Source organism: Nilaparvata lugens, chromosome 7 (genome assembly GCF_014356525.2).
Source record: "Nilaparvata lugens isolate BPH chromosome 7, ASM1435652v1, whole genome shotgun sequence".
Taxonomy (NCBI): Eukaryota; Metazoa; Arthropoda; class Insecta; order Hemiptera; family Delphacidae; genus Nilaparvata; species Nilaparvata lugens.
In genome coordinates this window covers 12,874,316-12,901,824 of record NC_052510.1, presented here as the reverse complement: position 1 = coordinate 12,901,824, position 27,509 = coordinate 12,874,316, and the positions used below count along the sequence as shown (strand labels likewise).

At 32.6% G+C, this 27,509-nt stretch overlaps 3 protein-coding genes across 5 annotated transcripts in view; 2 read left to right on the top strand and 1 right to left on the bottom strand.

The window, feature by feature from the left end:
* The window catches only part of LOC111056832, a 79,848-nt gene extending 77,679 nt beyond the window's left edge, over positions 1 to 2,169 (top strand). Inside the window, exon 8 of one of the 2 annotated variants that reach the window (XM_039432073.1) lies at positions 196 to 2,169. In XM_039432073.1, the coding sequence (XP_039288007.1) occupies positions 196 to 328 (133 nt within the window). In that variant the 3' untranslated portion in view covers positions 329 to 2,169. The remainder of the gene's footprint in view (positions 1 to 195) is intronic. The other variant, XM_039432074.1, reaches the window with a different exon arrangement.
* A 1,498-nt stretch (positions 2,170 to 3,667) lies between these two features.
* LOC111046335 (coiled-coil domain-containing protein 174) overlaps positions 3,668 to 27,509 on the bottom strand; it is a 63,788-nt gene continuing 39,946 nt past the window's right edge. For both annotated transcript variants that reach the window (XM_039432067.1, XM_039432068.1), the window contains 3 exons: positions 10,331 to 10,567; positions 6,394 to 6,552; positions 3,668 to 4,838 (listed from right to left, as the gene is read on the bottom strand). In XM_039432067.1, coding sequence (XP_039288001.1) covers positions 3,901 to 4,838; positions 6,394 to 6,552; positions 10,331 to 10,567 — 1,334 coding nt within the window. In that variant the 3' untranslated portion in view covers positions 3,668 to 3,900. The remainder of the gene's footprint in view (positions 4,839 to 6,393; positions 6,553 to 10,330; positions 10,568 to 27,509) is intronic.
* LOC111063465 lies at positions 12,295 to 26,605 on the top strand. Its single transcript, XM_039432072.1, has 3 exons — positions 12,295 to 12,441; positions 22,706 to 22,891; positions 24,420 to 26,605. Exons 1-3 carry the CDS (start codon positions 12,369 to 12,371, stop codon positions 24,764 to 24,766), a joined length of 606 nt encoding a protein of 201 aa, XP_039288006.1. The 5' UTR covers positions 12,295 to 12,368; the 3' UTR covers positions 24,767 to 26,605.

Genomic DNA, 27,509 nt, shown 5'->3' with positions numbered 1-27,509 from the left:
CCATGTACAAGATAACATTGGATGTCTTGAATAAAGATTGATTGATTGACCAGCCAAATTGAGGTGGATTTTATTACCACTTGTAATCTACAACATAACAATCTTGCACTCGACGCAATTATACATTTTATTTTATCTAAGAATATCTAATCGACACTATTATTCCATCTAATTTTTTTTTTCAAAATGTTGCAGGTGGTTCTACGTGGACTGTAAAGCGTCCAGAAAGCTGTACGACAGCAACATTCCCGTATCAAAGAGCTATCAACTGATGAAGGCACTCGCCTTTTTCTCCTCATACAAAAACCAGACAAGCAACGCAACGTGATGAGCGCCCGACATAATTATCAAACCAATGTGCCAAGTAACAAAAGACTCTAGCTAGAGCTGTTAGAGACATCTAGAGCAGGAGGCAATTATAGTAACTACAATACTATAAAATATACGTATCAATACCTTGTAAACGAATTACTATGTATTGGTAACTAGAATACTGTTCAATAGTAAGAAAGTTACTATTCATTAGTTATAGTAACTAGAAATATACTATTACAGATGATGCAGTATTTAAATTTTACAAGCAGCAATATTAATTAGAAATTAATTACTTGACAGAATTTAGCTTAACATATCTGAAAGCTGCAAAACTTGACATTAGATTCAGATTAGGGTTACAGTTAATTACAATTAATAGGAAAAAATATATTGCTGTTTACATTTTCTTTGGCAGGATTTAAAATTCTCAACAGCAACCCTTAGTGCCGGTAACACAAAATCCGGTTAAGTTTTAATCGTGATTAATTCCACGAAAGTCAATCAGAAAAGCCGTCTTATCAAAAAGGACTTCTCTGACTGATTCTAGTGAAATTAATCACGGTTAAAATTTAACCGGATTTTGTACAACCGGGCCTTATTAGTAGAAATCTATTTGTCATAATAAGCTCCTCATACAGTCTGTTTTATGCAATATTCAATAAGTTAGTTTAGCTATTTATATTTAGTTAGCTGTGCAGACTCAATTTCATATTTATAAAAAACAACAATCCAGTATGAAATTAAATAGAACAATGATCTAGGGATTTTTAATTCATATTCGTAACAAGAAAAATATACGATATGCAAATCCTTTTCGCATATTTGTACTTTAATACTTTAAACGGAGGATTCTGTAGCCTCTGTGTGATGAGTGACATTTTAATACTGTAGCTCAATCCAGTTGACTGATGGAGAATTTTACTATTATGAGTAATCTACTTTTTTACTGCTAATAGAATAACTGAATGAGCGGATCATTCACAGGAAACTCGGATCAAATAATGCATGATAACACAAATTAACATAATTTGAACATTAACATTAATGTTATTGTGATATCAGGAGACCAAAACAATAGTCAATCAGTGAATTAAAGTTAGGACTAGTTGAACCAAATTTACTTACTAGTTGCAGTTTCCAATGTTACACAGGAATGACTTCAGGATACTATTATGCTCAAGCCAAATTGTAGAGAAACATGCAGATATCTAGTCTGTTTTAATCATAATGCGTCATTTCAGTTTTATATTATTTGAACTTCTCTATTAAAATAATCATCTGAAATCATGCAAAATAATAAGATGAGTTGAAATAAACAAAATATGAAATATAGGTAGCTGTCGTCATGGAGAAATTGGAAATATGAATTTTTAATGTTAAAAACGTCCATTCTACATGTTTCAAATTCAATTTTTCTGGGGAATCTCTGATGGATTCCTCGCTTTAAAACAATACAATCAACAATTTCAAAACAAAGTTATGATAATAACAGTTTATATTAGACAATTTTGATTGTGAAGTACTGTATTTGTAAAATTTCTGTTCAACAACAATTTTTTTATGAAGTTTTATTTTCAACATTGATATTTTTGATTTTCGTTCAAAAACTATTTCAGCTCAATTTTTAATAATATTTTACACTTTTCATGATATCGAAACTGTAAATATGATATTTATTAAATTATTATTAATTAGTCAGTAAGTTTGTACAAACAAAGTCTAGATTGTAGGCTGTTCATACGTAGTGGTTGAATCAATGTATGTGTACTTAGTATAAGTTGTGAAACAGTTCGTAATTATTGAATTATATTGTTTTTCTAATAATCTTGCAATAAAATTGAAAAAAAAAGCTGAAAATGTATTAAATTTCACCTTTTTGATCCTCGAAAAATTCAAGTATTGGGAAATATATGATAACTAATTGGTCTATCAAGCAAAAGTAATTGATAATAACTATATAATTACCTTTAAAACAGTTTTAAATGAATCGCACATCAAATTGGACAGAGTTAATGGTGAATTGGGCAATATGAAATATACTAGTATGATATATTACTAGTATATAAATATTAGTATTATATTACTATTAGTATTCTTCTGAAATAAAACTTATATAATATTTGCAGAAGAATACTAATAGTAATATAATACTAATTCGGTGCCAACGAATTCCGCAATCATTACCCTAATGCGCACTAGCACGGCCAAGACCAAGAACAGGACTGGTCTGGAATAGCACCACCACAACCTCGAACCAAGACCAAGACAGTTTTTATAAAAGTACTAAAAACAACAGTCCTGGTCGCAGACTGGCCGTAGGCAGTGCGCGTTGTTCTATAACAGCTGATGGAAGCCTGGCGCAACGTCAAGCCAGTCTCGCGCTTGGTCTGTGCGACTAGAGTGTAGTGCTGTGGTCGTGCGTCTGTCGTGTGACTAGTGCGCGTTACTCCACATCATTTAAGGTTGTCCTGGCTGCACGTTCTTGGCCGTGGTCTTTGTCTTGGCCGTGCTAGTGCGCATTTACCCTTATATATCGTAATGGGCTGTAAAATGTACTTAGATTTGTTGTCACCATTCTGTTAATATACAAGAGGATAGAAATAAATGTGTAGTAGTTTTGTTGATATTATTTATTAGAAAAATAGTCAAAAAACTGTATAATTCTATTATTTATAATTTGATTCTAATTGTGTACTCAGTCCTGAATTAAAAATTTGATTTGATCAAGTCCACATTATCATTACTACAACATGTAGAACTCACCTTTTTTGTTCCAAAGATTTTTACAAACTAACTCGTGATGACAACACATTCAATATAAACTGAGGAACTGAGATCTTTCCCTATTCCTTAAAAAAAATATCATTGGCTACAAATGTCCCGTTCTTTGAGAAACATCAATACCTCTCACCTCTACAAAAACTAAAGCACCCATTACATGAAAAAATGAGAAAATTATGGAATAACGTGAATGCATGAAGATGAAATTTGAATGAATATACTTTCTAATGATTATTAATGAATTATTATGATGATGATTATTATTACTATGTAATGATAAATAAATGATTGAATGGCTACAGGCCTAGCTCACTCTCTGACAATATCCTAAAATACTAAATTTAAAGATCAAAGTTTTAAAACGCAAAATTTCATTGTCAAGAGTTTTTTAGGCCCGCCGCAAAGTGGACCCATGCTAATCCACGAAAAGCAACCCACGCCGTGGGATGTTTTCTAAACCATTGCTAGGCTTCTCTAGACATCTGTGTAATACATGCAATGAATAATCCACTTGTCAGCTGATTGATTATGAATAATTCCCTAGCAATGGTTTACAAAACATCCCACGGCGTGGGTTGCTTTTCGTAGATTAACGTGGGTCTACTTTGCGGCGGGCCTAAATCTAGTTGAAGAGTTTAGATTCAAACATGATAATGAAATAAGATGATGGGACTAGATGAATAATAAAGATGGAAACAAAAATTTCAAATACAAATATTTGGAATACAAATATTTATGACACAAATAAATAAATGAAAACAAATAATATATCTATAGAACAAACTAAACAAAAACATATATTTATTACATAATATCAAGCAGACCCTTATCACGTTTGTTATTGTTCACTTTTTTCTGTTCATTCAAATACTTAAGTCCTTCACTAATAGACTCTCCAACACCACTACTTTTCTGTAACTGTTTATGTTTGGGTTTACCTGTTCCACCGAAATATTCGGCGGTCATTGGAGGGGGAATTTCTGTCCTTTTTCGTTTCACAGGTTCTTCATAATCATCAGCTAACCTATCATAACACTGCGATGAACTTTTCGACTGTTCATGGATTCGATACTGATTTCTCGATAGTTCTTCGTTTCGATACTGATTTCTCGACTGCTGGTTAGTTCGATACTGGCTGTTGGATTGTTCCTGGTGCTCCTCAGTTGAGGTTTGAGGTTGCTGCTGGTTGAAAAAATCTGCGGCTTTCAGCCTTTTCGATGTGAAAAACAAGGATTTACTTCCACTAGGTAGATCAGCACTGATATCATGATCAGTTTCCATTTTATTGCTGGACTTTTCCCTTTTAGATGAGGAAAACAAGGATTTACTTTCACTAGAAGGAGTATCACTGATATCATCATAAGTTTCGAGTTTATTGCTGGCCTTTTCCCTTTTAGATGAGGAAAACAAGGATTTACTCCCACTAGGTGGAGTGGCACTGATGTCAGTATCAGTTTCTAATTTATTGCTGGACTTTTCTCGTTTAGATGTGAAAAATAATGATTTACTTCCACAAGGTAGACTAGCACTAATGTCATTATCAGTTTCGTGTTTATTGCTGGTATTTTCCTTTTTAGATGTGAAAAACAAGGATTTACTTCTACTAGTTAGAGGAATACTGAGGTCTTCAGTTTCGTGGTTGTTAATGGCGTTTTGCCGGTTTTGGTTGTACATCTGCGGTGGAGCAAACTCGGAAATCCTTTCCTCACGTTTCATATCCACCCATTCGCTTTGTGACATCACTGGAAAATGAAGAAAACTATTGAACACAAACAATATGCAGTACATTAATTAATTATAAATTCTTAATACTGTCTTTTTTCGGTTAGGCCTTCTCTTGAATAAAAATAAAAATAGAAATCTAAGTACATTTTCTAAAACCTTTAGTACCCTTTACTTGATAATGACATCATAATATAACCGAAACATGTTGTGAGTAAACAATTTTAAAAAGGGTACTTGAATTTCTATTTTTATTTATATTCTCAATACAGTTTTGGGCTTTAAGCCTGTTGTTCCTTTCCCTATCATTCATAGTTGAGAATGATAGTGTATGTTTCAATGTATAAATAAATAAATAAATAAATACTGTTCACTAGCGTAACGTTTCACATGTCCGATACGTCTGCACAGTCGAAAACCTGAACTTTAGTGGTTGAGGCTTTGATGTAGGTCTGTAGATGAAAAACCGCTGTACAAGTGATACGGGAGATTCACTTTGTTCGTCTGACAGTCGGAACGGACAAGTGGAACGTTACGTTATTGGCCAGCCTAGCTGGCTAGTTTAGGCCTACCAACCTAGTGTTTATTGTGACTTTCAATCTTAAATTGTAGACACAAACTGAAAAAAATGCATACTTAGGGATGAATTTATAAACGAATTTAAGAAATGATTTAGTAAAGAACGATTCCAGAAACGTTCATAAATATTCATAATAATTATTATCATTATTGTTCAGCCAAGTCTGAAATCTTCTAAAATCGGCCCTTAAAATTCATCCTACTCACGCACTAGCCTCATTAGGAATATTTTTCCTAATAAAATTCGTTGAATATGATATTGTATTGAAGTTGTGGAACATCTCCATAATTCAAACACTGTTTTGACAACTCCAATGTTATAAATTTAATTACAAGACTGCAGTTTCGTGTTGAAATCAACACATCCTAAGTTTAAACACGAAACTACATTCCTGTAATTGAATTTAATAAGAGTGGATTTGATTAATAAACAGTGTTTTTGAATTGAGAATATATTATTTAAAAAATTTCATTTCATCATATACTGAATCTCTCTCTCAATGCCACAGTCAATCATTTCAGACAAGTCGTTAGCATGAGAATATCTTTCGCCATTTATTTTGATACCAACTTTGTATAAAATTTAGTTCAACAAGGAAATAACATAATAAAAGATCAGAAATATTATCATAAATATAATATACAGTATACTTCTACATGATGTAACATGGATATCTTTCCCAGCTTCACAGTCCATCAATACAGACAAGGCATTAGCATGAGAATATAATTAGAAAAAAACTTTGAAACATTGATAATTCTATTGTAATTTTCTGAAACACTTATTTTATCTGAAGACATTCGGAATGAATAATATAATAATTATTCATGTTTGCATTACAGCTATAATCATATTTTCATTAGTGTTTGTAGTACAGTAGTTTGAATTTTAATATTGCATAAGAGAAGTAAAACAAAGTATTTTTTTATTAAACGGGTCATGCAATATTTGCATAGTTAAAATTCTAGAATTTGTCAAACAAGTGAATAATTTACCTGCAGGTTGATCACCTGCCACAATCTTCAAGCCGAGTTTCTCGGCATCCCAAGGCCTGATGTGAGCCGCTCGTTTCAAGGCGGCTTCTAGCTCTTCTTTTTTACCACTGTCATCTTCAGTTTTCGTTTCATCAGTCTTTTCCACAAGAACCACATCATCTGTGAAGAATCAAAACATTTGAATATGACATCTACTTACTATGTAACTTGAGTGGTTGGAAGTAATTATTCTAACAAAAGAGTTGAAATAAGAATTAAAATTCATGAAGATATACGAAATACCAATACAGTAGATAAAACACAATGATTAAGTACTCAAATAGATAGAAAAATGTTTATTTAGTTGCACTTAATAACATTAAAAGTGATGTGGGTGAAGTTGAATCAATGAGAGCCCCCTCTTCCACTTAACCCACTCAGTGTACTCTGCATGGACATAATGTAAAGAACTTTTTAAAATTATAACGAACTCTGAACTAACACTTTACACTAATACGTTGGGAACTAAATTGAAGTTTGCATAAGAATCAGAAAAATAGAATAATTGATTTTCATAATTAGTAACCTTATCTAAATTTGGGAGAGTCATAGCACAAGGTTACCTTATTTTTTCTCTTCCTATCTTTTTGTTTATGCACTTATTGTATGAATCAATGAAAAATAAAGAATAAGAGTTTTAAGAGACAAAATCAAAGTTTTTTAGAAACACCATCAAAATAGTAATAATGTAATTAACAAAGACATAACAATGGTACTATAATCCTGAAACTATTACAGTATTTTTTCAAATCAAATAAAATCAAATTTATTGCCAAATTCATATAAATAGTTCACAAATACATGGAAAACAAAATTCAGTTTCATACATTGGAAATTAACTAACAAAATTACAAAAGCTTTCATTGAAACTAAATAATAATCTAATATATAATATTAGCGTTGCCAGCAAAACAAAGTATTGAACCACTAAACTTGAAAAACAGATCATAATAATAGCATAGGAAATGCAATAAATAGTAACTTGGTGATGAATTGAAGTTCTATAGAAGTGGGGAAGTGGATTCTGATGGTATGAGAGTATTCAAATTACCAAAAATGACCAATAATAACTCAACTAAAAGTTATTTTTGGTAAATTGGATAGCTTTCTCAAAAATTGATATTTCAAGAAAATTTTTGTTTTACTAGATCAACAATGCCATTAAGAATCTATCCTCTAAATCTCATGGATTTATCTCTCACCGAATTTGAAATGTTCTGTCCCAAAAATTAAAACTTTAGGCGCTCATATCTCAAAAAGTAATGATCGGGAAAAAAATGTTTTCTTGTGAAAACTTTTTCATTTTGATAGCTTGATGATATAAAAATCTAAAAACTTTGAAAAATATCACCAGTAGGAAGTTTATTTTTAGCCTTTGCATAGCCTTATGAATAGATATGAAATGATTTAATCAGGTGGACTATACGTATACCGTAAATTAATTTATCACAATAGATTTGTGTCAAACTTTTTTATAGTATGGATTTTATAGCACACATTAATGAAATGTGTAAATATATAATTCATATAATTATACTCGTATTGATTCTTAATTATTGAGTACGAATAACGAATAAGTCGTTTGAGACGTACAAATAAGTCGTTATAAATTTTTTTCATTTGTGAAAAATAGAATATCTAATGAAATTCTATTCTTATTCAGAAAGGAAAATTCTTCTGAGTTATATTTGCTACATCTTTTTATGTACATTGCTCATTATTAATTGATATATTGTTCAACAGAATCAACATATTCATATTGATTATTATTCAATATATTGTTGATTCAGGACAGGATTATCAGGGCCATGAGTTCAGTGTCGTGTGTGATAATGTACTAAAATTCTAAATGATGAGAAAATTCAAAATGTATGAGATGCATAAGAAATTGTTTACAAATTGTCCATGTCAATCGAATAGAACAGAGATTACATAAACGATTCTAGGAGAAGATTATTTATATTCATGAGTTTATTACTGAATGGCGTTTGAATAAATCTACAAGGACTGGTGATGAATAGATTCTAATGAAGTATTGAAAAAGATGAAAGATTTGTTTATTTTGCAATGCAGTATTGGGGCTACCTGATCCTGAGACATGTATTATGTTATGCACACAATAGGTCGTATAAAACCTGACTTTTTAAGAATGGAGGAATCTTGAAAGAAATCTGGCGCCTACTGTGAAGTCCACGTTATATTGGCAGTGTTTGATTAGCAATGGTATTGCTATCCTTGTCTATCATTCAACAAAGCGGATAGCGCTATCTCTTTCTCGCTTTGCTCTGTCTTTCAACAATGTAGAATTAATAATTAACAAGATGTTTTATCTTAATTATAAAAATTAATTATGAAATGATTGAAAAATATAATTTCTTGCTTAATAAAATATAATTGATTATTTTAAACGAGAATAAACTGTTAATATTACATCAATAAACCTATATCAGCTACCGTCTAAAGAAGGCATTGACATGACAGAGGATCGGTAACGTTGTTAGGCTATCTTTCTCCACTTCCATTATAACGTGGACCTCACTGTAGCAGCTAGCACTAGAACAACATTATTCAAATGCACAGTGGAGTGCAAGTTTTATATTGAGATTTTTGATTACTCTTGGTATACCGATTAAAGGAGAGATAATGCCTAACACTTGCAAGATTCAATGATAATTTTTCAATTTGTATTACTTTTTTACTTGATCTCCAATTTCTTTTTTCTTCATTAGCCCAGTCAGATCTTACAGGTTACAAGCAACTTGCAGGAAATGTGTATTAGGTTCGAGTTGATAGATTTGATGAGAAGCAAGTGCAGCATGAAAATTCCCTAATGTTCGAGAAAATATACCTCTTTTTATCCCCTGTAACTCGCTTGAAATTTATTGTTATCATAGATAACCGGTAATGGCCTTTTCTTACAGAAAATTCAAATTCTCTTTTATTTCAACTTTCACCTAACAACCCATTCTCACCAATCCCTAACTAGTGTGCAACGGTGTAGCTGACTGTCTTTCAGCCTGCAACGAAAACTTGGTGACGTAAAACTTTGACAATTCCCAATAATTTTTTTTACAAAAAAAACTATTGACTACGATGAAGACCCAAAAATCTGAAACTGAAACTGATTGAATGACTCAAATTCACGTTTGTTTCCGTACTATCTCAAGAGATAGTAATCTGATAATACTGTTGGTCAAAATAGCTACGGTACTTGAAGAACTGAGAGTCTCCTATTATTTGCAACCTATTCAAGATCTGACAGGACCGATCAAGTAAAAACAATAATCTATACTATAATAAAAGGAAGAACTGGATAATTATTATTAAACGAAAATCCCCAGTAGATGTTGAAAATCATCCCGAAGACTTATGCTACTGCAAATATTGACAACAGGAGATTCTCCATCTCCATCTAAAATTTGTGAAATTTGTTGCATGATTGACTGTTGTACTGTAATTTATTGTAGATTCGTGTATAAACCAGAATGTACTGTAACTTACTTGAATCTACCTCTTGTCAATATTTGCAGTAGCAGAAGTCTTCGGGGTATTTTACAGCATCTAATTGGGATTTTAGTTTAATAATAATTATTCATTAATTAGCATTTGAAGAAATGCAACTTCTAATTTATTTACATCTGTAGAAAGAACTGGCTTATACATGTAAGGGATAGGAAATTCACATCTGAACTGCTCGACTGATTACCTTGAATTTTTGCATGAAGATTCTGAATTCACCGAGGACAGTTATAGGCCTATTTTAAATTCTCCAAGATTTCAGTAGGTCAAGTTTTCAGTTTGTCATTCGGAGCACGAATTACCTGTTAGTGTAATATAAAACCGAAATAATACCTAATCCACCGACCAACTCATTTTATTGAATCGATAATCAACCAACCTTTTTGATCCTCTTCCCCTTCCGCCTTGGGCGGCAGCCCTAATCGCTGGCGGTTCCTTGCCTTGGCCGCACTTAGCCGCGCCTTGAGTTGCGCGTCTCTCCGCGCCCGGAGCCCCTGAGCGTCCGCCTGCCGCTGCAGCGTCTCCTGTCTGCGTCGCTCCAGTTCGCGCATCTCACGTGCTCTCTCGGTCTCGTCCGTCGAGAACGCGTAGTAGCCGACGCCGTGGGTGCGTGCCTCTAAATACACAAACACAGATAGATAAAAAGATAGTTTATTCATTCAACACAACATACTATTATTACAAGCTGTGTGCTGACTCAGAAAAACATCAAGTCTGAACAGCAAACTAAAAGTGTGTGATCACACTGAACGCGAGGTGCAAGCTTGATTATGCATGGCCAGCGTGCAGATGAGAAACAAAATATGGAAATAGCAATAGGAACACTCACGTTGAAAGCTTGCAGTTGTTGGTTGCGTTCAGTGTAAGAAACATGCAAGTCACAACGTGTTCAAACGACTTTTCAAATTTTGTTTTTTAGCTCATGCATGATTCGTCGTGCACTTGCACATATACGCAGTCAATATGATCACACCCTAAAGTGAGTTTACCACGAGAAGAGCACTGGTTTTCATTGTTGACTATGGTTGCCAGGGGTCTTCTCGTGGGGCACAAACTATAAGAACAATGATCAAGATTGATTTAAAAGTGAACTTGGAACACCATATAATTATAGTTATATATAAGATAAGACAATCATTTCACGTTCTCATATAATATTGATTCCTTACATGCATTACACGTACCGGTATTTATTTGTGAAATATAGAATCTGTAATAAAATTCCATTCTATTCTTTCAGTTAAGAAAATGCTTCTGAGTCACACACAAGGCTACAGAGAAGACAGTGTCAATAGGAATAATTATTGAGATATACAGTATAATAATTTGAGCACAGTGTCGGAATGATCTATTATGTGGTAAGTCACATATATATGTGGTGACACATTAGTCACTAGTGATTATCAGACATTAGTGAGGTTGATTATAAGTGACTATTCAAAGTATTATGATTTCCTGGAACAGTCGACTCTCAATTACTCTAGAACAGTTTATTAGCATTTTAAAATCTCAATCTAAAAACATTCTCAATCTAAGGGTGTGGTAGTAGTCTAGAAAACTGTTCAAACCTTATTCCCTTATAATTTGAAGAGTCATTTCTCTTTCATTAACAGATCGTATTGACTTATACATACATTGATTGGCATAAAATTTTTTTCTTCTTCCATCTTTTCTTTCTCCTCCCTGTTTTCCACCGTTTCACACCCTTTTTCTTCAATCTCTTCATTTCTACTACCTGCCTATTAGCCTACTTGAGAAATCGTAGTTGACGAGATACCCATTTTCTCTACAGTAAAAAATGTAGGATTTTTTTTATGTTTTGCTTGTTGTTCTTTAGCTGTGCTTTTTTTGTAAATTTGAATGAATTTTGTTTTGATTTTTTTAAAACCTGAAGTCAACAGTAACCTCTCAAAATCAACGTGTCAATTTTTCTGTTCTACTTTTGTACCGTACTGTAAGTTGCATTTTTCTTCTCAATGTGTTGTTTGTAAGTCAAGATAAATTTTTCATTTTTTTTGTCAAGATAAATTTGCAAGTCAAGATAATTTTTCTTAAAGCCTGAAGTCAACAGCAACCTCTCCACAACAACATCAACATAAACTGAAATGTTCATAACACTTCTACAGCTCTAATCGTATTTTGCACAGCCTCAGCCCAACAAAACTATCACCAAAATAGGCTCACTTCTCCTTCTTTCCTCACTGCATTCTAAAAATTCCCTCCTAACCCAACTACATCATCACCCTCTTTCACACATAAACCCCTCCCGCCCCAACACACATTGGCAATGCGCGCACCACATTAATTATTGCAAACTCAATTAATAGCCGGCTGTGCGCATGCGCGGATATTTGCAAGTGTTGTCCGCAGTTTTCGCCGCTCAGAGTGACTCAGTTGTCCGCCGACAGTCCGTCAGGATGGACGGTTATAGTGGGTGGCTCGCTGTCACAGCTGCTCTGCTCTTGGCTATTGTGTCTAGTGTCAATGCAGGTTTGTATTAAATACCTTAGTCATCCTCCTTTTCATATACGTACCTTTACCATACTGCTACTCATAAATCTTTACCAATATATCTATTCATGAATATTCACTCATCTTCTCGAGTATGAAGGTCGGTTTGTGTTATATACTATATACTTTCACCTTACTCATGCTCTTATCCGTCAATCTTGACAAATTCATCAACCAATTTATCAATTTTTACTAACTTAATCTTTTCGAGTATGACTGCAGGTTCGTATTATATACTTTACCTTACTCATCCTCTCATATTCATCAATATCCATCTTTTTTCTATTCTATTTACACTTCATCAATCACTTCTTCTCTTTTTTCCTGTTTTCCTCCCTTGACTTCTTTACTTCATATTTTACCAATTTATCAATATTTACTAACTTAATCTTCTCGAGTATTAATGCAGGTTTTTATTATATACTATTGCCTTACTCATCCTCTCATATTCATCAATATCCATCTTTTTTCTATTCTATTTACACTTCATCAATCACTTCTTCTCTTTTTTCCTGGTTTCCTCCCTTGACTTCTTTACTTCATGTTTGGCCAAAGTCCTGCTTCAAAGATGATTAAACTTCAAATGGTACAAATTCTAAGATATTCAATAACATCTATTTGCTACTTACACTCCACATCAAAATAAGAATAATATTTTCATCTGAAATGTTCATTAATCCTAATTTAATTCTTCATTTGCCTTCCAAGTACAAATTGATTTCCATTGATATTCCTAATTGAATTTGAATCATTTGCACATAGTTTCCATTTCCCTACCTATTTTAGTGTTCTAGTTCTCATTAATTGCGATTTCCTTCATTTGTACACCTTTGTAACCCATATTATCAGTTCCCTCAATTATCACTCTATTTCTCCTGCATTTTTCACTTCGTACTTGAAGCTTATAACTATTATCTTTTCTCTTTCTAACATATTGAAATGTTATTTTAATCCTAAAAAACTAAGTTTCACTTATGCTTCCTTGCCAGATTTCAATTTATGACAATTTAGTCCACCTGTTGTTATGCTGTACGTTGCATCGTGTTCTCTCTTGATGACTAGTGACACTAGTGATAAGACTAGATCACTAGCGATCACAAGAAGTTATCACTAGTGATCACGATTGAGAAGGTAAGCTTTCAATTTCTTCCTAGAAACTTTAGTCTAATGATCGGCTAAACATTGACACATTATCATGTTCTTCAAATTTGTTTTTGGAACTGTAATTGATAGGATCTGTTCTTTCAAAAGCATATTATTTGATAAGAAATTGAAGTAAATCATTAATAAGTAGTAGTTGAAAGATGCAAAATTCGTAACATTCGGCAGGTTCAAAAGGAGTTAATGGACTGATTTGATTCCTGGAATTAAGATGAAAAAGTGTACGATAGACGGATATGGCCTTATCTATCAAATGTCATTACCAGTGTTTTCGAATAATTCGAATATAATCACAATAGCCAATTATTGTGATTATTACAATAATAATCAACCCATAACTCAATGTGTTGGCTCCAGCCACAGATAAATTTTAAATAAATTAATTGATAGGGGAGAGCTTCAATAGACTTGTTAATCCTAATATAAGAAAGACACCTATGCCAAGTGAGCTGTATCTTTTTACATGAGCAAGCTCTTTTGAATACTTAACATTTTAGATGTTTTTGCTTCTATCCCCTCTCAAGTACACCATCCTATCCACTCCATAAAGGAGAAACCCATCCAGCTTTATTACCCTTCTTTGTCACACCTTCACTTCCTTGTCAGCATAAAATACATTGTTAAAAGTATGAGTCATTTCTGTGAATCATTCAAAATCGTTTAACAAGGTAATTTGAAAACAGGACAATAAACAAGCACTATTGATAATCATTGCAGGTCTATAATATAGTACCAAGTTCATTTCTTCAAACCAAATGATTAACTGAAATTAATTACTGTTGATATGAGTCACCTCTCAGAACCATTAATCATCTTTTGATTTTTTCATTTCCTATTTCTTTGGTTTCTTGGTAGAAATTTACAAACTGCATTTACTCGATTCAAATCATAGACTAGCTCATAGACAAGCTTGAAAATTATTCGAAGTTCCCAATTTATTATTTGTATTGTACGTAATTAAACAGTTGAATTCAGAATAGTATTGTATGAAAGAGGTTTAAAATGAAAAAGATATGCAAGAATCCTCTAAACGTTTCAATATTAATAATGGATTTCCTTGACCACCTCAAACTAAAAAAGTATCCAAAGTTGCAGTTTCATTGAAACGGCCCATATACCATTCAATTCAGACAAATCATGATTTCTTAATTTTTAGAAACATCATATTTACAGATACAGAGCCCAAACCCCAAGCAACAAAATGTTAATGCGATTTTAGAAGTGACAGGTCTGTGTCTATAGAATTCCGACTTAATCAATACAAATGATATAGGTTCTATTAATGATAATTGTCGTATAAGGAAAGAGTAGTTTTAAACCAACGCTTGTTTCTTACCTCCATTAATTTAGAGCTTGACTTGATCAATATTAGTGAAGGATAATCTTATAGTTAGGCCTAGTACAGTGAGCAATCTTATCGAAATGATTTTTTTTTAAACTATTTCTCACAATATTTCATTGTTTCTTCCATCAATCAACCCAATATAAAAGGTTGGGGTAAAATATCATAAACATGGACAGGAGAAAATGCAACACTGCACACGTGACAAATTAGAAGTCCGAATATCAAAGATAAACAATGGAACATTGCCAAAGAAAAGGCACCCAAACATTGAATTATTCACTTCTGACACTTCTCCTAATAGTGTGCCAACTCTCACAATATCATAGTGCAGCATGTCTAATATGCTTCTACATGTGATTCTTAAATTTGAGCGTGATATTTGATGACAGAATAATGTCAAACCTAGCCAAGAATTGAGACCGAAAAGGCAGTTTAAGGGGGAAAATACTCTCGTCGATTATAAAATTCTGTTTGTGGATTGACTTGATGAATTTTACTATTTTTTCACTTTTTGTGTAGTTGAGAAGTTGATGTGGTAATTATTCATATTAAATAATAAGACTAAGAAACTGTCAAAACCACAGATTTTATTGAAAGTTATAAAGACCGGTTTTGGTGGTTTTTGGAAATTTCTTAGTCTTTTTATTTAATTGTACTGTTCACTCTATTACAAATACTCAGTATTTTAAAAATACTCTACTTGTTTTATTTGTATTGATTTTGAGTTAACTTAATTGTTCGAATTTCCACTTCCTCCTATGTCACTGTGTTTATGATAATTTTCATCATCTTACTTCACAAATCCAACACACCCAACAGTAGTGTCATTTTCAATGAATCATTTCCAAAAAATTACTATTTTGACATCACAAATAAAATAAATTTTCTATTCTTCTCACATATATTACATTGCAAACCATAACAAACAAAATCGCAACTCAAAACAGCTGTAAAATTCTTAAGAAGCTATAGCAATCATTTCAGTTCTAACGCTAAGAGCAAATTTTTCTCAATGAAACTTATTTTTATCCACACACAGCACTCACATTCCTTCACCAATTAACAAACAGTCAAGACGTAAAGGTTGGATTTTATGGTGATGAGGGTGAGGAGGAGGAGGAGGAAGAGGGAGTGGGGGTAAAGTTGTAAATTTGAGTGGGTTCCGCATAGCAGGGCGATGACTGCTTGGGGTGTATTTTTGTACGACCCACAGATAGAAATAAAACGCCTGTTCTGGAGATTCCAAACGAAATCTATTTAGGAAAAATAAACATCACAAAAAAAATCGATAGGATTTTCTTCCTCCTTCTCTTGAAGTGTCTCACGTATTTTTTTCTAATTTCTCTTGAGATTTCAAGGGTTCGGTAAGTTTCTATTAATAGAATTTGGTTGAAGCTTTCAAAGGAACATTTCACATCCACTGTTAACGACTCAAATTCGAAACCTTATCGGACGCATTTGTTTTTTAATGTCAATACATAAGCAAAGCATGTTTAAACACTTGAGAAATGATTTCAGTTGGAAACAGATTGAAAACTATTTAAAAAATAACATGTAATGATCTTTATTTTGGCGTCTAATACCATGAGACAGATATTGATCAAGAAATTGTTAATTAACAAGTAGTAATAAATTATTTTGTGAAAGATGTTAAAGCCTTTCAATGCAATGGAAAATTGAGTTGAAAAATTAAATTTGAAATAAAATTGAATAATGAACCATGGTAAAAGCTATTTGGAACGGAAGTGGAGACGGCGTGGAAAAATTCAGCTCAGTAAATTGTAACCGATTCAAACAGTATAAAGTTTTATGAGTTAGAGATGAGCCAACACTTGAATAAATACATACTAGAATAAGAACTCTGATACAATTCAAAGAGGAAGTATGATCCTACAACACCTGACAAAAGCCAAGAACTAATAAGAATATTTCTTCATGAATACATAATATAGAATTAAAAACATTAAATTGAAATGAGTACACAGTACAATGCACTATTTTATAGATCAAAGGTGTTAGAACTAATTTGTAATGTCATCGTGAAACAAAGTAGTGCAATCGTTAATATTAATCATTGGACTGAATCCAAAAACGTTTAGAAATTGCAGCAGTAAGCTTATAGTTAGTTACACGTCTACTCGAGTAAGTCATGTAGAGAACTTGTGAATAAGATATAATTCATGGTACTCATGTAATTCAAACATGTAATTTATGTGAGATTTCCATAAACTGTACTGCAATCGAATAAATAACCCTGAGGCATTTCTGGAAGATGCATATTCTTGGCAAATGTTACACTAGGATTATTTCTAAATTTAATTGCTGAATTTGAATTAGAACTTCTGCATGGATTCAGTATCAAAGAACTTCTGCGATTTCGTCATTTTATATACGGTAGAGAGAGGCAGAAAATGTTGATTAGATTAAATTGATAAGATTGATAGATTGGTTTAGTAGAGAATAGATGGAAAAGGCGCCTGAAGTTGGTGAAAACAAATGTCACAGACGAAGAAGAAGGAGAAGAAGAAGAAGAAGAAGAAGAAGAAGAAGAGAAGAAGAAGAAGAAGAAGAAGAAGAAGAAGAAGAAGAAGAAGAAGAAAAAGAATAAGAAGATGAAAAAGAGGGAAGAAGAAGAAGAAGAAGAAATGTCAAGGACAGAAAAAAAATTTCAAAGACGGAAAAAAGAACAAGAGTCATGATAGAGGGAAAAGAAAGGAGTAAGTTGAACCGATGCGAAAATCGTGTAATCAACTTGAGAGAGAGTTTTCCAAATCACTTACAAACACAGCCTCTAAAACTAAACGACTACTATCATCAAGACGCTGTGGCAAGGATAATGTGGAAAAGAGATGCGACGAGAGAGACAGAAAGACTACTTCATGGAGAATCAGCGTTGGAAATCGCACTGAGAGAGAAGGAAAATGATAGAGATGGGATGTTGAGAGAAGGGCAAAATGTCAACAACAAGATAGGGGTTGGATGTAGTGCAGGAAAAGTTACAGCAAACTGTTTATAGGGGCGGGGATACATATAATAAGAAAGTTCTTTAAATAGGGGTTTGGTTACCGTTCCTGCAATAGATAGGGGTGCTCTTGGCAAATACTATAATATGTTTGTTGAAAATATACAAACAGTAATCTCCAACAATATAAAAATTTTTACATCAATAGAATTGCGAATATAGCAGTACTAGTAGTTCTGTGAACAGCAGATCTCACGCAGTTTTCTCATCCACAAGTATCTGATGTCACCTGTTCTAGTTGATTCAGTTGAATCACAATTCACAGTTGAATAATAATTTACTCTTAAAAACTGTTATTTGTTTTCTCCAAGATCAAATACTCACATATGTTAATAAACTCAGTTCACGTTTGAATTATTATCCCATATGATAATTTATCCAGTTCCGTGATAATCTTTCCATCTGATAAAAATATTTCTCAACTATTTTAAAATTTATTTTTCAAATCAAGAATATTATAACTTCTTCAGAATTATTTAGTTAATTTAATCATTTTTCATTTTATTTTTAATCACCTATTAAATTTGTTTTTCAAATGTGAGAATATTGATACTTATGGGCACGCATCATAAAAAATATTGAAATCCTACCTTATAGAAATAGACACGGCCAGACATCTGTGTAATGCATGCAATGAATAATCCACTTGTCAGCTGATTGATTATGAATAATTCTATAGTCTGATTGATCCTATCTTCAAAGTAGATGATATATAGTGATATCAGAGTATGGACGAATTCTTTTTCTTTTCATATTATCCTTAAAATGCAAAATTTCAAAAAACCTTGTGTATCCATCGACACGCAGTTGAAAAAGGAATATTCCTGCCAAATCTCATCGAATTCTATCAACACGTTTGGCCGTAATCGCGTTAAATACAGACAAAAGAAAATCCGAGTTAAACCATAGACCTCACTAAATTGCTTCTGATATTAACTTTTTTTAAATTATCATCTTCAAAATTAGTTCTATCTGCATGAGTTAAAGCATCCTACCCCATCCAATTACTGAATCGACTATTGTGACAACCAGTTAAATTTCAACAATGATAACTTTATGTACCTATTATCAGAGGATCAGTTACAGCACCCTATCCCAACCTATCACTGTATTGAGACAAACAGTTATCTTACATCATCAAGACAGACAATCACTCTTGTTTTATTGCTGAATTGAAGTGCAGTCTTTCTAACTTACTAGACTGGCGACGCAAGCGTTAAGCCTATGTCGTCATGAAGTCGCGACGATATATTGGAACCCCATCATTATTATTCTCTTGAGCTAGGACCCCTCTTGTCATCAGATCCCTGCTCTACACTGACGATTAATTTTGTCTCGTACTCCTTGCATCCGCCTTCCTTCATCATTCATTAACTGCATCTCCCTCTTCTTCTACTACTTTTCTGCTCAACTCCATCCACCTTCATTTCATTTTTTCAAATGTAGATAACATATTTATTACCCTATAAAGAGAATGGAGATATAGTATATATTTACAGAATTTGTACTATATAGAGTGTACATAGAGAATATATAGTAAACTATACAAAGATAAAAACGCCTGAGTTCTACTCTCTAACTTTGAAACATCCACTATATTCTCCCTGTTGGGTAATTTGCTGTGCTTTGTCCCTATTTTCTACATTTTTTCTCATTTACAGGTATGGATAATTTCCAGTTAAAAAAGCAGTATAATCGCAGTATAATTCTCCCATTTTTCCAGACTGGAAGATTAAAACTCCAGACTCCATTTTTTTATCTTCCTTTTCGTTTTCTTCCACCACTTTTACTTTTCCAGATTCATTAATTTCCATGAGCCTTCTTTCTTTTTCTTCACCAATATACTCATAATTTCATCTTCTGTATGAAACCCTATAATTTTTCATTCATTTTTTTCATCTAGAGCATATTCTACTCATCCGTTAATTTTCACAATATTAGTACTCTTGGCTTCATATTCCTAGCAAAATAATTGATTTGCGGTGAGAGGGTTTCGGTTTTTTACTTGTAATTTTTCACCATGTTCTTTTTTACCTCTTCCTGTTTCTAATCTTCTTATTATAATCTATTGCATGTTGTCTTTTCTCCAATATTTTTCCACTCCTTTCACATACTTCCATTTCCCATTTTCTCTTCCTTCTGTTTCCTATTTACATTTTACTGTACTTTTTATCTTTTTCTAATTTGTTGTTCTCCAACTTTTTCGGGGTTTTCGGCTATCCTTCTATCTGCCTCGTCCTTTTCATCTTCTTCTTCGCGAACTTTTTATTTTTCTCCTACTTCTTTCGTTACTTTTCCTTCATCTACTGTGTTTATCTTCTCCTTCCGTTCACCCGCAACTTCTTTCATTCTATTCCCTTCCTCCCATCTCTTGCTTCTTCTCTTCCTTACATCCCACACATCTCATAGTCTATTCCCTTCATTCTTTCTCCTTTTTCAATTCCCTTCCTCCCTGTATCTCCTCAACCAGAGAGCACTCCTTAACAATGCCGAATAAACGACTTCTGACAATAGCTTTAGTCCGCCATACATTGATTGTCAGTCTAAGAATCCGTTTATGCATTAAGGGTGGGGGGAGGATGTAGCAGACAGACCACGATTTCTGCCAAATGTTCCCATTATGGAGAGCAGCGTTTAATGTTATGTGGGGTGCATAGAAACCACCCTCTGCTGATAATAACGCACAATCACATTTCCTAACGATCTACACCATTTATCTGTATCACAAACACTATTGTATCTTATTTGCCCTTTTCATACTTTGGTGCTCACTCTCTCTGTACGTTTATTGTTATTTCATGGTTTGGAAACATCGGACTACTATCATTAATCAAGTAAATTTGAGCATTACTTGGCAACAGTCACACACATGACGGAGCACACTTTTTTATGTATTTAACACGACATGCAGTCAAATATTCAAGTAAATACTGACTGTTGAAAATGATCACGAGACGGTCGAAAGTACTGCAGTCAGTAAATAAAAGATTTTGATTATTTACTTAAATATTTGACTGCATGTCGTGTGAAATACGTAAAAAAAGTGTGTTAATACATCGCAGCTCGGAATGGATCAAGAAAACATCACCTTTAAGCATAAAGGAGATTCTTGTATTCGATCATTTTCTTATATTCTTCTATTATCAAATAAAAATTGGATTTTTGTTGACATTTACTTAGTATCTTTTTCATTCAATCGATCATCACTCATCACACAAATATATTTTCATTGATAAAATTAACTCTTGTAACTTCGACTATCAAAGATTCGACTTTCAAGAAAATAATTATGAAAACACAAAAAAATATTTGTGTTTTCATTATAGAAAAATACCATAAATCACGCACAACAAACTTTAATGTTAAAGAAAATACTATAAAATATGATTCACAAATGAATATTAGACCATTTTCATTCATTATAAATTATATAAATCAGTATAATCTCATAATACAATTATGACATTGGAGGGAAAACTAGGCTGAGCCTGTACTATTTCTCTCCAAAAAATTTGATAAAATGTTAATGTTGTCCAAAAGTAAAGGTTATGAAATCACACAATGCTTCGTCACTTGATTTTCGGTCCAGGAATAAAGATTTGAAAATTTTGAATTTTGAAATTTGATTTATTAACGCTAATTTTCAGCTCATTTCACAACTTTTAAATAATTATTGTGAAAAATAGTTATTTTACAGTCAAAGAACAAGAAATTATAAATATAGTCCCATTGAGTTCAACTCCCAGGCTCAAGTCCGAATATTGTACATGCTTTTAAAAGTATCGGATATTATGTTAAAAAGCAAAAGAGAATGAGTTTCAATACATTAAACTCTATTGAATAGAATGAATGGTCAACATAGCTGAAATGTCAACCACTTCAAGCCCTCCTTTTACTCTAATTCAACATGATCAATTAAATTTCTGTAATTTCTACTTGGTTTCAGTAACTATATCTTGAAGAGTGAGTTTACACTTTTCAATCTGCTTCACTCAATCCGAATTGATGATTTTGTAGAATCTACTCCTCTTATTGCAGTTTATGGGAGCCTTTTGCTTCAATTCAACAAGCTTTAAACAATTTCTATAGCCTACTTTTTACTTGGTTTCAGTAACTATATCTTCAAGACTCAGTTTACACTTCTTCAATCTGCTTCACTCATTTCGAATTAATTGTTTTGCAGAATTTACTTCACACATTCCAAGTTAGGGAAACCGCCTTGGTTCTCTCTGAAATTTCTACTTGATGTTTTTAGCATCTATAACTTTATAACACGTTTATTTTACTATTGCATCATTCTGTGTATCATATCATTTTTTAAATGATTTTTTAGCAAAATCTTCTTCTCTTGTTTCAAATTGATTCTTTTGCACAAACTTCTTCACTCCTTTCAAATAGATTATTTTGCATGAATCACTCATCGTTTCAGATACAATCTTTAATAGAATCTTCTCATCTCATCTCCTATTGATTTCAATACAATCATTCAAAGAATCGTTTTCTCTTATTTCAAAAACAATCTTTTATATAATCTTCTTCTCTTATTTCACACTGATTATTTTCTGAATCACCTCTCTCCTCTCAAGATTTTTTATTAAAAAATCTCCTAGTCTTATCGCTGATTGATCACTTTGCATGATTGACTGATTCTATTTCTAAATCACTCTCTCCTCCCAAACTGTTTCACTTTATAAAATCTCCTTGTCTAATTGCAGACAGTGCAGACCGTTCAGCAGCGGCGCTGATGTCATGCGAGGTGTGTGGCTCTGACGGCGAGGTGGAGCGTGCATTCGGCAGCGAGCGATTCGAGGCATGTCAATCGGACCCGCATGCACCCGTACACTCACACCGACAGTGCCCCCTGGGCTACAGGGCATGCGTCACAAGGCTACAGGCGAATGGTCAGTTCATAAACAGATTACAATGAAAACCTTAGATTGATTAAAAACCTTACTTAAATTAAAAAACTTAGGCTGGCCTCAACGACAGGACATGCACATTCCTGTTGTGTACACTCATGTTCATCATGCATGTTTTGTCGTCAGCAAGAGGCTTCTATCATAAATTAAGCAACCAATAAAAATAAATAAACCACTGGAAAATTAAAAATTATAATAATACAAAGATAATTTAACCTTGAATAGAGCAGCAAAGAAAAAATAAACAACAAAAAATCGGAAATACAAAAACCTAACCTAAAAAATTTTGCTCGAAGCTTTTTGCTGTGGTGACACAACAATGTATGATGACATGTGTATCATATAATAGGTTTATCATGCATGTCCTAACATTTGTGGCCTGCCCTATGTACAGTAACGTGGAGTTCATTATGAAACAATAATTTCATATCCTATTATATTAAGCGAGCAATGTCTGTACATAATTTTATATTTGGTTATTTATATTTATTTATGGTTATTTATGTCCAACGAATCTCGAAAACAGCTCTAACTATTTTCACGAAATTTGGAACATAGTTGGTTTATGATATAAAAATTCGATTGCACTAAGTCTCATCCCTGGGAAAACTCGCTGAACGACATTAAAAGGATCATTCATCCTTGGAAAAACAGCTGAGACTTTCGTCGTCTGTGGATGGTAAAAAAGTGAGTGGGCGAGTGCGTCTGTGAAAAATCAAAGTATCTCATCCCCAAAATTCATAAGCTGACGTATAGCCAGCTTTAAAATATAAACACGATCATTTTAAAGAATTGTGTTCTGTTTATCAATAAATAAAAATTACGAGCTAAGCTCGGTGCCCCGATATTGTTTCTAATATATTCAATTCCCTAAATACTTTATTTCATAATCAATGTCTTTATCCTGTAATTTAACGTAGAGTTCACATTATTTAATTATTTCATAATCAATTTCCTTGTCCTCCAATTTAGCATAGAGTTCACATACTTTAATTATAATTTCACACGCTTCAAATATGTTAATATTTCCTTGTAAAGTCATTTCTCAACGTTATTCTTTTATTTATACAATAAGTACATTATCAAAATGATAGTGAGAGGAAAAATAAGGTAGGTAACTTTGTGCTATTCCTCTCACAAATTTAGATAACACATAGTCCGAAATAGGTTAAGTATGGTAGTTCTTCAATTCACAAAATTTTCAGTCCTCAAGTATTTTCACAAAGTAGATTTTCAAATTTAGATACTTCAAAACTAAACATAGGAGAAATATTTCACATTATTGAAATAATGTTATATAAATAATTTAAATTAAAAAATAATTTAAATTATTTTCACAACTGAAATAGGGAATATTCACATATTAAAAATATAATTTTCAAGAATTACTGAAAAACAAACTTAATTCTAAAAGCACAGCTGATCTTATTTGTATTTATTATAACTAATTTGCTAGTCCTCTTTTCCTGAATAGGCTACAGTATTTTCAATCAATTTTCTTATCGTTCAGGTGGCGAAATAGTGAGCAAATCGTGTGCGGAGCGAGCAGTGAGTGGCTGTCACAACATCAACCTGGACATCTACTGCTACTGCACCCAACCAAACTGCAACGTCAACGCAAACCTGCCAATCAGGGTCGTATCCCTCCACCACAACCACGCCCACGAATCGGACGAAGACGACGACGATCAAGAAGGCAGTGCTGACGACAGTGGTCGGCCACACGTCACTACTTCTAGGCCTGTGGAGACCCTAGCAACTCCCAAGCAAAAGACCAGTGATGCCAACTGTAACCACCATACATTGGTGGGCTTATTTCTGTGTGTTAGTGTTGCTCTAAGGACGGTGCTGAGCTGACAGTGATAGTGATAAATATACACTGACCATAAATTGGTGGGGTATTGTACTGTGAGTTAGTATTGCTCTAAGGGCGGTACCAAGCTGGTGTTAATGAATATTAACTGACAAACTTTGTCTGGGAAAGGTCATTAAAAATAAACATTGACCCAAGACTGTATTTAGCTGACATTAAGGTACACTAGTTGGATATAAGCTGTGATTGCTTATAAGCTTATACTTGCTTATAAGCTTATACTTGCTTATAAGCTTATAATTAGCTTATAAGCTTATAATTGCTTATAAGCTGTTGGATATAAACTGAAGATGGAACCGACTAGCAGGGCTACTGATAGCAAAAATGGGCATTAGTATCATCATTACAATTGTAATAAACACAAAATCTAACTAAAATTATCAAGTGATTAGTTGATATTGATGGTGATGTAAGTTTCAAAGTTGATCTCATGATCTGGAATAGGTCTGTAGAGAAATTAGCAATTTGACGAGGTGCTGTATTTAGTTGAATGCGATAACACAAGAATGGTTATCAATGAAAATTTTGGAAACTGGAATTTTCAAGTTTGATTATGAAATTTAGTGGTACAGGTAAACAGTACAGATCCTTCAAACAACATACTGAATTTATATAATTATCAGAAAAAATTCCAAATTGAATGCTGTCAACCAACCCGAAGACTTCTGCTAATACAAATATTGTCAACTGGGTGAAATGAAATAAATTTTTATTATGCGGAGTTAGGACTTTTAAGTCCTCTCTACCAATCAACCTTAACTCAACCTCTGTTCACGGGTGAACAGCTAGAAGGAAAATCAATGAGAGCTACTATCCAAAAATTATTTCCATCTGTAGGCTAGTTAGCTGATAGTGATTATGACCAAATACAGAACTAATTAGGTACATTGGATTTTGGTGGACAAACTTGGTTGAGGCCTGTATTATGACTGTATGGTGTACCTTTGATTCAATTCAACTGTGTTATCATTCGTGAAAACTTTTTAGTGAAGGGGAAAAATGTCAATGACAGTGAAATACATTATTGTTTCAAACTTAAGATAAAACGTAAGATAGAATTGAGGGATTCAAATTTATATATTACCTACTCAATTACAATGACAGTGAAAAACATTATTGTTTAAAACTCAAAATAAAACGTAAGATAAAATTGAGGGATTCAAATCTAGATATCGCCTACTCAAATGAATGAATTGAAAAATAAATTTGGAGCTGATCAAAGAGAAACTATCAATATTTCAAATCTGATGAATAACTAACTTCCACATAACAATTGTAACGGATATTCATTCTACAATAATTGTAGAAAATTATTCATAATAACAATCGGATATTCATTCTATAATATTGTAGGAATCAATTATAAAATTGAATTCATTCTACAATTGTAACAGATTATCATTTTATAAAAATGCGTAATTCAATCTGAGCTTACGTCAAATTCATAATAAAACTTTCCAAACTACATGTATCACTAATAAAATTAGTAGAATTGATGGTGATGTTGTGAAATCTCTCCATAATAATAAAAACAAAGATATTGTCAAATTTCATAATCTGAATAATAAAATTTGACAATATCTTTGTTTTCTTATTACATGTATCACGTTTTGAAAATATATTAAAACTCGCTTTTAGTAGGCTGACACAACTCATCAAACAACAACAAATTAGAATCGTTAGTAAAGTTCATCATATTCATTACATTATTAAATCATGTCTATCAACAGTATTCTAGTGAGCTATTTATTATATTATTTTGTAAATACAACGTTATTGTTATTTTTTAAAACGTAAAAATGAGAATAAAGGACATAAAATTCTACCAGAAAACATTATTTCCATTCCATCCTATACAATCCTCTATTAGTAAACGTGGAGTTACTCAAAGTAATCAAATGTAAATGTAAAAATATACAATTATAGAATCAGGTTCATTTCCAAGACTTGGATTTCAATAAAAAAAGCTATTATTATAAAATTATATTGGAACTGTCTAAGATTTCAAATCTATATACTGTGTGAAGAATTGAACCTATTGAAAATAGATATAGGAAGCTATGTATAGAAGAAATATTTATTTCATATCATAATATGGTATTGCAAAACATCTCACATAATTACGAGAATTTGACATAATAGATCATGTTTAAAGATTTATAGTGAGGTCCACGTTATAATGGCAGTGTTTGATTTGCAATGGTATTTCTATCTTTGTCTTTCATTCAACAAAGCGGATAGCGCTATCTCTTTCTCGCTTTGCTCTGATGCCAGATCGTCTTTTAACAATGTAGAATTAATAATTAATTAACAAAATATTTCATCTTAATTGTGTGAATTCATTATAAAATAATTGAAAAATATAATTTTTATTTTCAAACGAGAATGAACAGTTGATTTTACATCAATAAACCTGTATCATCCTAAAATGCCTATTAGCTTATATTTATCCTAAAATGGAAGATGGAAATAATATGGAATTCTGTGTGGTTCATCGTATATCGCATATTTCCTGGGCCATCTATTGACAATCAACAACTATGAACGCATTAAATTAATCTTTGAAACACTGAATTTACCTATCTATTTTTTCAATTCAACACTCTACTGATAGATATTACTACCAATTGATTGAGAAGAATATGTTTTCGGAATAATAAATGCTGCATGACTAAGCACTTAGGAAGTCCGTATTGAGATGTGACTGTCAGATAAATTTCATGATTC

Excerpts from the sequence above, each read along its gene's own strand:
- LOC111063465 (XM_039432072.1), top strand. The coding sequence starts at position 12,369 with ATGGACGGTTATAGTGGGTGGCTCGCTGTCACAGCTGCTCTGCTCTTG. Across the intron at positions 12,442-22,705 it reads TGTGTCTAGTGTCAATGCAG|ACAGTGCAGACCGTTCAGCA; the intron begins GTTTGTATTAAA and ends GTCTAATTGCAG. Across the intron at positions 22,892-24,419 it reads CACAAGGCTACAGGCGAATG|GTGGCGAAATAGTGAGCAAA; the intron begins GTCAGTTCATAA and ends CTTATCGTTCAG.